Source organism: Mixophyes fleayi, chromosome 11 (genome assembly GCF_038048845.1).
Source record: "Mixophyes fleayi isolate aMixFle1 chromosome 11, aMixFle1.hap1, whole genome shotgun sequence".
Classification (NCBI taxonomy): domain Eukaryota; kingdom Metazoa; phylum Chordata; class Amphibia; order Anura; family Limnodynastidae; genus Mixophyes; species Mixophyes fleayi.
The window spans coordinates 82,633,195-82,645,675 of NC_134412.1; the positions used below are offsets into that span (position 1 = coordinate 82,633,195).

General features: G+C 42.0%; 1 protein-coding gene across 1 annotated transcript in view; it reads right to left on the minus strand.

The window, feature by feature from the left end:
* Positions 1 to 1,000: 1,000 nt before the first annotated feature.
* LOC142106928 (uncharacterized) overlaps positions 1,001 to 12,481 on the minus strand; it is a 70,733-nt gene continuing 59,252 nt past the window's right edge. The window contains exons 7-13 of the mRNA XM_075189980.1: positions 11,048 to 11,641; positions 9,643 to 9,779; positions 9,352 to 9,414; positions 8,687 to 8,818; positions 6,847 to 6,968; positions 2,800 to 2,891; positions 1,001 to 1,574 (exon numbers count right to left, since the gene is read on the minus strand). Of these exons, the coding sequence (XP_075046081.1) occupies positions 1,411 to 1,574; positions 2,800 to 2,891; positions 6,847 to 6,968; positions 8,687 to 8,818; positions 9,352 to 9,414; positions 9,643 to 9,779; positions 11,048 to 11,641 (1,304 nt within the window). The 3' untranslated portion in view covers positions 1,001 to 1,410. The remainder of the gene's footprint in view (positions 1,575 to 2,799; positions 2,892 to 6,846; positions 6,969 to 8,686; positions 8,819 to 9,351; positions 9,415 to 9,642; positions 9,780 to 11,047; positions 11,642 to 12,481) is intronic.

Sequence of the window (12,481 nt, forward strand, 5' to 3'; positions counted from 1 at the left end):
ACCTCCAGGTCCTCCCTACCTCCCGCCCTCACCTCCAGGTCCTCCCTACCTCTCGCCCTCACCTCCAGGTCCTCCCTACCTCCCGCCCTCACCTCCAGGTCCTCCCTACCTCCCGCCCTCACCTCCAGGTCCTCCCTACCTCCCGCCCTCAACTCCAGGTCCCCTCTACCTCCCGCCCTCACCTCCAGGTCCTCTCTACCTCCCGCCCTCACCTCTAGGTCCTCTCTACCTCCCGCCCTCACCTCCAGGTCCTCTTTACCTCCTACCCTCACCTCCAGGTACTCTTGTAAAGGATTTTTATGTTCTAAGTCAGGGTTTCTCAACTCCAGTCCCCCTAGCAGTACATGTTTTCCATATCTCCATGCTGGAGCACAGGTGTATTCATTACTGACTGACACAGTGTAGCAGGTGGTATAATTATATCACTGGTCACCTGGCAATCCTGCACTGTTAGTGGGTCCTGAGGACTGGATTTGAGAAACACTGTTCTAAGTTGTGTCTTCTGCTATTGTTTTTTTCTCTTGCTCCTTTATCTGTATTATGTTGTTTGTGTATTGCCGACTGTACGGCGCTGCGGAATCTGTGGCGCCTCATAAATAAATGATGACTTTGTTAATGAATCAAAAAGAACGGACAACAAATACAAATATTAATGCTTGTATTTTATATTAAAAAGTGTTCTTTCAAAGTAAAGTTCTAAAGGCATTTGGGATCTATACACAAAAGCACCAAAAAGTATTGAAGTAACAAAACAAAAAACACAAAAGAAACAAAAAAAGATAAACAACGTATCAGTGCAAAATGTTTAAAAAAATATTATACTCCTATCAAACACTGTATTTTTCTCAATTCAAGTTTGATCAACACAAACAGGGTACAATTGGTAAAACTGAACAAAAACTGGGTAAGCAAACTAGTGAAAACATTATGACAATTAAAAATAAAATTAAAATAATAGGACTTCTAATAATTCTGCAAATCACTTATGGAGATCAATGCATTTTCAGAATTTATATTCATTTTAATTTTAGCCTGATGAAAAAAAAAATAAAAAAAAAATTCATGTACATGATGGTTGGGATGAATAATCCACAATGCTTGTCATATGCAAATTTTATAGAACACAGCTAATGATAATATCGTTCTAACAGACAGGACAAGAGGTTGCTAAAATGTGCTTCTTGGTAGCCAAACGGAGATGTTCGGCTCTATGTTATTAAAACAGCCATTCTCTATAGAAATGCCTAAGGCACCTGAATGCAAAGAAATCAGATTATCGTCTTCATCCCTGAATGAGTTAATACCACTTGTGTTGACGCACGTTGAAGAACGTCCACCATGATGAATTGACACTGAACACAAAAAAGTTTGGCAATAGGATGACGGCTAGAAAATAAATAAATAAACAAGTCACTGTTGCTTGCACCCCTCCTTCTTGTCTTTGGGTTTAGCGCGTCCCAATTTTTCTGGCTGCCTTTTTGTGGGTGGTATAAATACTGGCTCCGCGCCATCGTCCATGAAGTCATAGAATCCATCAACTGGGACGGGCTGGGCGTGGGCTGATACTGGATACTCTGTAAATAATGAACAGTATATAATTAAAATAGTTATTGACACTTTCGCTCCAACAATAAATCAAATGGAAGTGAACTGTCTTGATGGACGTCTGCACAAAACTACTGACAAAGCTATAAACAAATCTAGTATATGGCATTAATATATATCAAAGGCTATGTGCTAGTAAGTAATATAGTGATGCCCTTATACTTCAAATCTATTCAACATGCTACCTGCCCTATCCCTTTGCACCTTTAAAAAACTATTTAGGGGAGCTGAACTTCTAAACCATGCACATTCTGGGGGCTGAGTAATAGGCTTGCAGTCTCCTAGCTAACAGACATTCTCTGTACAGATTGGCGAGTTTACATGGTCAAGGTCACGTCAAAGCAGAATGGGAATAGCAAACACGCAAAGCTTTGTTACAGGAGATGTGTGTCCCTATTCCGGCACTATTTTAGTTATTAAGAGCTGTAAAATGTGACTTTAGCTGTCTGGGAAACAGTGTGGTGGAGTATCCCCCTCCCACTCCATCACAGCAGCAGTGGAAAGACCAAATGGCTCATATATCAGTACCTCTTACCAGGCAGCCTTGTGATGTTTAGAACAATCCCAAAAACTGCAACCTCATTATGAGGCGGTTTAAAAAAAAAAAAAAAGTTATGCAGAACTGCAACCAAAATGTGATGTACAACCTTAAAAGCCGGACGACTTCAAATAAGGAAGCAAAGGCCGGGATTGTGTGGCGATATAGATACAAGAAGGATGTTTCTTGAGATTGTGTAATAAACAATTAGAAGACAAGAAAAAAAAGATTTAACCAATTCTGCTTAACCTCCAGGATGGGTGGGCATGCCTTCATTGTGTTCCCTTCACGTCACCATCAATATCCCTCACATCATAGAGTGATCAGGATTCGAACATTGAATCTATGAACCTCCAATTCAGAGGACCAGACAGACACTCAAAAAAAGGTGCCTAGAGGACTCAACTATGTAGGAGAGATACCAGTGGCAACATTGAAGAGAGACACCAAACCTACCAGAGGGACGGGGACGGGGACGGGGACGGGGGGGAGAGGAGAGTCTGTCTAATGGGAGATACAGCCATGGGTGGTTTTTTTTTAAAATTGTATTCTGGTTCCCCACTAAGGGCTGTTACCTGGAATACACAGGCATCAAGATTTAAATAACAATACACATCGTAGTCATATGAAGAATAAGGCAGTTCGGTAGCTGGTACCTTGTGGACAGACTGCAAACACTTCTGTATGAGGCTCCTTGGATTTAAATGTGGGATCAAGTTCCTCTGCAATATTCCTGGGTGACCGGAGCCTGAAAACAGACACAATATTTAACCAAATGTTCAACTAGGTATGAACACATTTTTATTATTTGTATTGACATTGAATGCAAACTAATTAGGGAATCTCTATAATACTCCTTTTAATTAGCCCATATGCACATTACTGAACTGAATACCTCTAGTACACATGGGTGTATGCCACCTTGGTCAGGTGATTTATCGGTTTTAAGCTTGTTTAGATATAGAACCACTTCCAACATGCAATATTATATGGTGAGCATCAGCTAATACTACACAACTCATTACCCAACATTTGTCTCCTTTGTGAAAACTGCTGGAAGAGGTCAGCTTTTATCTCCTCCAACTAACCTCCCATTGGCTATCTTTTAGTGACCTAATAAAATTAGTTTTATTTATTTTTATTTGCCATTTATGTACCTGAAAAACTTTTTAAAGGTTAGATTTGCTTGGTAAAAAGATAAAAAATAATCAGTATTCCCATAAATGACTGCAGTTCAATCAGTGACAAAGTGTGAGGGATGGACCGTTACATTACTATGAAACTATAGGATTAGTGGTTAAAATGATTTTCTATGCGAGTCAAGTTGTTCTGCATCCATTGAAAGTTAATGCTGGCGATGCGCTCAGTTCCATTGCACCCGCGGAGGGTTAAGATCCGTTTGGCCAGTTGCTCGGGAACAAACCCATCTCCTGAGGTCCTATTTAGTGTGGTCAGCCGATAGCCACACACATATGTGGATCCAGCTATTTGCACAGCTAGATTTACGAACATGAATGATAAAATAGGTTCCGGTCAGATTTTTTGGATGTTTCGAGCCTGCCCACTTGGCCATTTAACAACCCTGCAAATGGTTTTCTGGCTGAGTTCCTCTTTAAAAATCGACCACAAGTACATTATCAGTGCACAAATACCACTTACAACTTAGATGGGGAACCTCAGAAGATGCGCTTGTTCCCGCAGACCTTTCTCAAACTATTATGTAGGTGCAGACAGTTTATGAACATTACAATGAATTCAACCGACACAGTGATGGCCGATTCCAAGGACACATCAACGTGGTTCAAAACTTAAATACGCCAATAATGTTCCACGCCCAATTAGAGGCTAATCTAACCTGTACATGCATTAGGTACGATCAATTAATCTCAGTGACACCTTGCCACAAGCGCTCAGAGACTAAGCGCGCACAGATAATTGTGCATAAAAAGTGATCTAACCCGTAACTAGTTTCTAAAGCTAGGTACACAATACCCGGTTTTCGTCCAATAATCGGCTCAATCAGCCGACATACGACCGCTCATTTAAAAGTCGGGTCAGTGTGTGCAGTGACACGATGGTGGAAAGTCTGCCCAAATGGACGATTGTCGTCTCATTTGGTTGGTCGTACCGTTTAATATTTTCGTTCCAATCTCGTTTCCGCTGTGTAGTGTGTATAAACTTCCCACCGATCCACAACAGTGAGTACGAAATTACAGTCATTGCTCACGACAACATGGCTGTAAAAAGTCGCTAAAGGGACATCCGCTCTTCCCTTTATCGTCCTAAACAAGGCTAGTGTGTATGCAGTCCATGGACCGAGCGATCAGACCATCCATCGCATGTAAAATCGCTCGGCATAAAAAGTTGGTGGAAAATTCTGTAGTGTGTACCCAGCTTAACTCCTGGGAACCACTTTTCATAAGAACACATTTAGCAGCATTACCGTATATAAACCATTTATGGTTCTCTTAAAAATAAAAACTCCCTGTGCAGCTGTTGTTGTATTTTATGCAAGTAATTTGCAAGTCAAAGTGAAATGATTATTTTTCTACATAGAAGAAAAACACACAGAACTTTCCATTCAGCCCAGTTTAAATGATTGCAATGTCTTAGTAGACGAATTGGGTTGAGAAAGAGATCGTCAAAGTGAGCAGTGAGCACCATTCATGATTTCCACCGTGAGTGATACTGGGACAACGTGTGGGTCTTACAGGTTAGGGTTATTTTTAGTAATTTATTTTTCTTACAAGACCTAATTGTGTTTTATTAAACAAGAGCACAGGCTACTGCTTGCTATAGATCTGACAGCACGTCAGTCACCGGTGGAAAATAGCAGTAGATCTGTGACGTGTGCACTTGTGCGAGTATAGAGAACAGGAAATGGGGTCTGCAAAGACAGAGCTGGGGGTGATTACAAGACCACAAACCCTAAACCAGGCACACGTTGGTTTATATGAAGCTATAAATTACATTTATTAAAAAAAATATACAGAATACTGTCAGAATTGCGGTTATTTGAGATTCGTGGGAAACAGTTTTTAGTTTGGTGGGTGTCACACATAACTTTTACAAGCAGCTTTTTTTTCTGCTTACAAAAGCTCATAAAACTATTAAGAGAGTTTATTCCTGAGCTTTTATGAGTCTATTTAATCCACTAGGAAAAATGTATGCCTCGGTAGCTTCACAGAGTTTGTGTGAACCAAATGTTGCTTTCAAAATGCAGGTGAAATCGGTGGTAGTCATTCATTCAGCTTTAAGAATGCAGACTAAACATTCAGCGATGTAAAAATTCCGACGGAGTGAGATTGCCGGTTTTAAAGCGGCAATGGGCGGACCTACCGCCCGTATAATGTAATCCAGGTGGCGGGTCCCCCCATTGCTGCTTTAAAACCAGCAATCTCCCTCTACCCATTGTAACCGACATAATTTCTTTCTAGAGAAATTTTAAAAAGGAGCATTTTACAACTGGCGGCAATTAAGCACGGAGGTAATGTTGGATGTCTGTTATATGGTAAGTCTGTACTGCCTATCGGCCTTACACTAATCGCAATTTTCACATTGCTGAAAGTTTTGTCGGCATTCTTAAAGCCGGAAACACCTATCCCACCCAGTGTAACACCAGCATTATGCAAACTACACTTACTCTCTGTTCTACTGACCAATGCTGCAAGGAGATATTCAGTCTTCTTTAAACAAGAAGGTAGATTCTTCTCTTGTAGTTTAAAGGACCATTAAACATAAAATCGCTGATGCTGGAAATTTATAAAAACAGTTCTACGGGTAACTGTGTAGATAATGTGCTGCTCAAATCACCCAATCTCAGGCGTTTCTAAACTGCAGTAGAAAAATGCCAGCTAGGACCCAATTGGTTGTTATGACCAACACCTCCTTTTGTACACAGATACCTGAAAAGCACATTTTATAAATGTCCCACAATATTTTTATCTGCACTCTCTGCGTCACCCTCCCCATCACCCAAAAAAAAAGTGACCCTACCCTCGTTCCTGTTCCCTTTGCCATTCAACACTATCATCAGCAGCTATTTATATAGCGCCACTAACCCAGCAGCTTTGTACAGAGAACTCACTCACATCAGTCCCTGCCCCATTGGAGCTTACAGTCTAAATTCCCTAATAGACAGACAGAGAGACTAGGGTCAATTTGATAGCAGCCAATTAACCTACCAGTAGGTTTTTGGAGTGTGGGAGAAAACCGAAGCACCCGGGGGAAACCCACGCAAACACTGGGAGAACATACAAACTCCTCACAGATAAGGCCATGGTCTGGAATCAAACTCATGACCCCAGTGCTGTGAGGCAGAAGAGCTAACCACTAAGCCACCGCTATGACAAGAATCCCTCCATGTTTGTATCTACAGGGGGCTGACGGTGAGGATCACCTTCTCCTCTTCCGGGGTCTAACACAGAGGTGGGAGATGGTGGGGAGTGAGTGTCCTGATGGAGCCCTGCGGTACCATAGCAGCCACAAGTTTTCAGTGTTCTGAATGCCTTGTTTATTATTCCTTTGTCTGACAAATTATTGTTCTATGAAAGCTGGCTGTCTTCCAGTTGTACCAGGTTCACCAGTCAATGAATGGAACTGATGACATGCCTGGAAAAACCACATTTGTACAATTCCTTGGTTTCCCTAAGCCCTCAGGGAAACAAAGCCACATGACAAGAGGTTACGCCCGCGACACTTACTTGGTCTGATCGGCACCTCCGTCGACTGTTGACAACTCCTCTTTCTCAGGGGGGCGACACTCAGTAGGCGACGCCAGACCCTCAGAGTCCAACCGTCCTTGGTTACAAGACGGCACGTCATTCTAAGGGGGTCAGACAACACAATGACATAGTCGCTTGTACATAGGATTTGGCAGAAAATAAATAAAAGGGACTGCGTTTGTAAAACCTTCTCTAAAGAGCACAATTTGCATGTTCTGGCTAGAACAGCCTGTTTTATTTGGCATAGTCAATATTTAGATATATTCTAAAGATGCAGACGTGGAGGAACTGACCCGTCATGTACTGAGCATTACGGTCATAAAAACACACCAAGAAAAAGGCTCATGGTAAAATAACATTTCGAACACAATGAAGTTGAGCTGCATTTTCTCAGGGGCTGTTCTTGCACAGCGAGATAACTCTGAGCCACTAGATCTCTGTATTAGCAGAACAATGTGGTTATTTAATAACGAACAGAAGTTCTCACCACAGCTCTATAAATGCCCTCAAAGAGAAAGGTTTTAGAGGAAGCGACGAAACTACTTCTGGTAACTGCTGTAAGTCAGGCCGCAGAGCTGCCGACTGTGGGCGAATGCTAAAAATGGACCTAAGTGAGGTAACCAAAATTACGGAGATATTTTCAAAACGGCTAAATACAAATGATGCACTTCATTCACCTAGCACAGGCCTGGCCAACCTGTGGCTCTCCAGAAACTACAAGTCCCAGCATGCCCTGCCAGCTATCGGCTGGCTATCTACTTACTAGTCATGCTGGGTCTTGTAGTTTCTCAACACCCGGGGAGTCATAGGTTGGCCAGGCCTGATATGGCATTTGCAATAGGCAACCATTAAGGACAATTTTTTCACACAATGGCGCTTACTTAATAGTGTGTGCTATGTGCACTAATGGGCTATTACCAACAACGACCAATCATATTTCAGCTGTCATTGTCCCGCTGCAGGTGAAAAGATGAAAGCAAACATCTGATTGGTTACTAAGGGTCAAAGCACATTTGTGGACTAACAACACCGCAATTAGCTTCCAAGAATTCGTCTCCGTCTCTGTGACTGGCTGAAGGGTCCTTTAGTCATTTATCCAGTATAACACAAACATGTATGTGGGTAGATTTACTAAAGTTTCTAAAAAAGGAAAGGTGGAGGTGTTGCCCATAGCAACCAATCAGAGTCCAGCTATCATCTTCTAGCATGTACTAGACAAATGATAGCTGGAATCGGATTGGTTGTTACAGTCAACACTGCCACTTTTCCTTTTTTTTTTTAGAAGCTCTAATAAATCTACCCCTACGTACCTTTGATTATAAACAACCTGGAGTTTTGGTGCCAGCTCCTGCATTTTCCCAAATCCTGTCTAAAACCAACACTGCAAGCGCAGGGAAAACACGTCTGGACGATAGATGACCTTGGCCCGGTCTAAACGTCCAGCACCACCGACTTAACAAAGAACAGTGGAAATAAACTGATAACGGTTATTCTACTTTGTGTGGGAATTAAGCCAAGTTGTTTTTACTACCTGATCTGTGAAGGACAAAGAGTAACATTCTAAAATAGCATAAATACCTTGTATGACATAAACCTCATTCATAAAGTATTAGTATGAAGAGTTACCCTTCTATAACAAAGACATAAAAAGTACATGTCCCTTGTTCCACCAATTCATTTAATACGGAAATATGATTAGAAAACTAGTTGTTCAATTGAGCACAATAAGATCCCTTAAAGTGATTGTCCACTATTGACAGCCTCTGCAGGTTAGCCAGGCTTTGCCGTGTAGTCCTCTGGTTAATGGACATAAACTTGCCTTCATTCCTATGCTCCTCCTGTCAGTGAAGCTACAAATACTGCCGTCATCATCACTATCCCCGGGCAGGTCCAGCTCCTCGGACCTCCTGTGGGCCCTCAGCTCTTGCCGCTGGATGTACTTCGCAATCTCCTAAAGTGATGCAGACAAACACAGGTCAGGTCCTGTCATATTGAATTAGACTGAAAGTAATGAAGCAGACCCTAGTAGACGCAAACCTCCAATCTTGGTAGTGGTGGACGTCCCTGTCTTGAGGAAGTCTCCAAACCTTCCATAGCTAGGAACTTATTTCCTACATATGTCCATAAATAGTGTTGGCCACTGAATGACAATGATTATCCTACTCAGGACCCAGTATAGGGAGGAGACTGGTCACGGAAGGGTGCGCTTGTCGTACCTACACCACTCCTACCAAAAGGCCAACCCCCTCGCGGTCTTGGCCATTCAACCACCAGTGTAGACCACCAATAAATATTACGGAAGAGAAGCTCACAGCAAACTATAAAATAGAGGGTTGGCTGTATAACACGCTCACACATATCTTAATTATTCCCCTGTAATATCCAACAGGAACATCCACCGATATGGTAGAGAAGAAACTGTAGACCACATAGGAATCATATATAAAGTCGTTGGTTATATCTGATAAATGAGCTAGTTCTTACCTCATCTTGTGCCACCTGAGCTGCCCTGAAGTCCTCGTGGTGACCGGGACCTTTCAGCTTTGCCTGCAGGAAACATTAAGAACTAATTAGAACGTTCAAGGTTCATCAACGAGCTTCAATAGTGTGGCAATATTGTGTGCGCTACAGACACGTCCTCCAGCTGTTTGGATGAGAAAACTATGCTCGGCTGTTCGTCGCTGCTCTACGGCAATGATCGGCAAAGACCAACTTATGTTACTGGCCACAGTTTCTAAGCAATTTGCTGGACATGGAGAAAGTTGGTTCACTTACTATGCGCTTCTCCTCCTCTTCTTGGAGCCGACGAGCTAATTCCTCATCCTTTAAGAGCTGGTCGGAGCTTTGGACATGTAATTCTGCCATCTTCCAGTCCAGCGGTTCTATATTGAAGTCCGGTCTGGTCTCATCACCTTATCAGACACAAACACAACAGAATACCGCGGGCGTAAGAACAGAATAATGGAACCTTTGTAGTGTAGTAAAACAAGCAATATAATCATCAAATGTGCTGCCCCCTTATTTTACACAATGTTTCCTGTAAGCCAATCATTTCATTGCTGTCTGTTAAAAGGGAAAAACTTAAAGGGGGGGTAATAGCATTTGCCGGAAGTAATTTCTCCCAACGTGAAATTACAATATTTGCATTTCAGCCTGAGAGCCGATTAAAACTCTCCCTGAGCCACGTAAAATTCAGGGGGAAAAAGTAATTGTATATAAACCATTAAATCTCCACAATGGTCTTTCTGAGGTCAAATTCTAATTACAATTATATAACTAGTCCCTATAGTAAAACAAAATAATTTTTTGGGTCTAATATGGATGTTAAGGATTATAAAATTCTTTATTTGTCATTGGTTTATTTATTTTCCAGAGTGTTGAATTTTGCAATCATACGTGCTTCAAACCCTAAAAAAAAAAAATGTGACCCCCAATATACTCTGTCAAATAGTGTTTAAACAATAAATGGCCAGGATTAGAGGGAAAACAAATCCTAACAAAAGGTGACATAACAAGACTACTGCACACGTCGACACAACAAATATAAAACTATTAATAAAAGGACATCCACTAACATATATTTGTATCCATCTTGCACTGACAAACGGTGGTTCTCCTTCTGTAGAGGGACTACAAGTCCCAGTATATCCTGAACACAAAATGGGCAGCCACATGTTGCATTAACCTTATCTAACATGCCTTTAACTATCCAAGTTAAAGTAAAACTAAGCTTATGATATGGTTGTATTTGCTTTTAAATAGACAGTAAATCACCTGGTTACTGAACAGTGTCTGACGCCTTCACTGCTTAATTATATCTGCTGAGAGCTGATACATTGGATTGTTGGAAACTGTCGGCAAGAACCACAAGACATACTGAGGGTTAAGGTCCATCCCCAGGATACTTAACGAACAGAACTGCTCTATGAATAGCTTAATCTGGCAAGAGAGTAAGCGATAAAATAGAGGCCCCCAAATATTCAGGGTAAGCAGGTCCGCGTTCCTGCGGTGAGACGTACGTTTAGGAATGGTGCCAGCTTTCTATTACAGTATTTAGCCTCTTTTGTGGGTTAATGGAGTGAGGTTTATTTTTTGTTGCGTAAAAGCTAAAAGCTAAACATTTATGTTAACTCACTGTTTATAAGGACACAGTAACTTATTATTTTATTGTTCTTTGTACCTGTTCTCAAACCGTGACTTGATATCCTACAGGACGGGTTATTGGACGGTCGGTGGTGGCGGTGCTCTCGGTTTTGGTTCCATTTCGAGCGGCGGCTCCTCTTGTCCCTGACGCACTGTTCGGGGCCCTCATCGCTGTCGGAGCTGGAGCACCTGCACCGATCAGAATAATGCTTGCAATGTTTCTCCTGGTGGACCCTCGCTTTCTCCTCTTTTCGACCTACTTCCCTGTCGTGGCCAGGTGGCACCTCGTTGCCGCTTGGGTGGCACGGGCTTCTCTCCGACGAGCTCCTAGGGTTCCTGTAAGGAAACTGCGCCTGTTCTTTACGACCCGACTCTTTCCACACCTCGGGCGTTTTGGAGTTTTTAGAGCTGTTACTCTCGTAGTAGACTTGGCCAAAAGACACCCGGCTGGAATTCATTCTGCTAGGAGGTTCCTCGGGAAGTTTCGAGCTGTTGTCTCTCTCGGAGCTCCTCTGCCCTCTCCTGTAATCTGAGGCGTTTGGGTGCTTAGAACTATCATTACGGAAGGGGTAGTCTTCCTCCTCCTCGTTGTCCAGAGATGTCAGGAATTGCTGCTCCAGGCTGCCGTGTTCTAGTTTATACACGCAACAAACACAAAAGCCAAGGTTAGTAAGCTTAGGCATGACAACAGGTACAACTTCTAAAATCATGGAAGGGCCCTTATTACATTGTGCAATGCCTGTCATAGAACAGGTCTGACTGCATAGAAAAGCATTTAAAACAGGTGAGTCAGCTCTACCATGGATTAAGCAACAAAAATAAATAACTTGTCTTAAGGTTGAGAACAGATTCTAAATACACTTTTATGGCACGCATACCACAGTGAACTTGTGCTGTAACTTGTTAAAGGGAATTGCACTCTAAGGATAACTCTAAAACTAACTCAAACAGTTTATGCAATGTCAGAAATGTCAAGATTCCGTTACAATGAGTGTGTGACACAATTAACCAAGAACCTCATCGCAGTTCTATTTTTAAAAGCACATAGGACTTAACACTATACTATTTTTATCTTCCAGCACCATCATAAAAAAAGTAAGTAAATTCCTACAAGGATATTTGTATATATTCAGCCCTCAATAGTTACGTTACACAAGGAGCGCTACTTGCAACCTCATAGAAAGTAGACACGTTCCTCTAACAAGAATATTTTATATACCTTTATCAGTATGACTACAGAGTGTGAAAGCAAGGCCGTGTGATGCTTCTGACTTTACTGGGCTTTAATCAGTCGGCAATATAATGCTTGCAGAGATCATTCAGTAGAGATACCATTGTTTGCCTGCTATTCCTAACAATTTCTCAGATCTCTCCTGTTAATATTATTGAGGTGATATAATCCTCTGCCAATACGATAGCTTGGGGGAGAGTGCATGGTATGGGTTATGTATGACATCATTGGGTGGAGGGC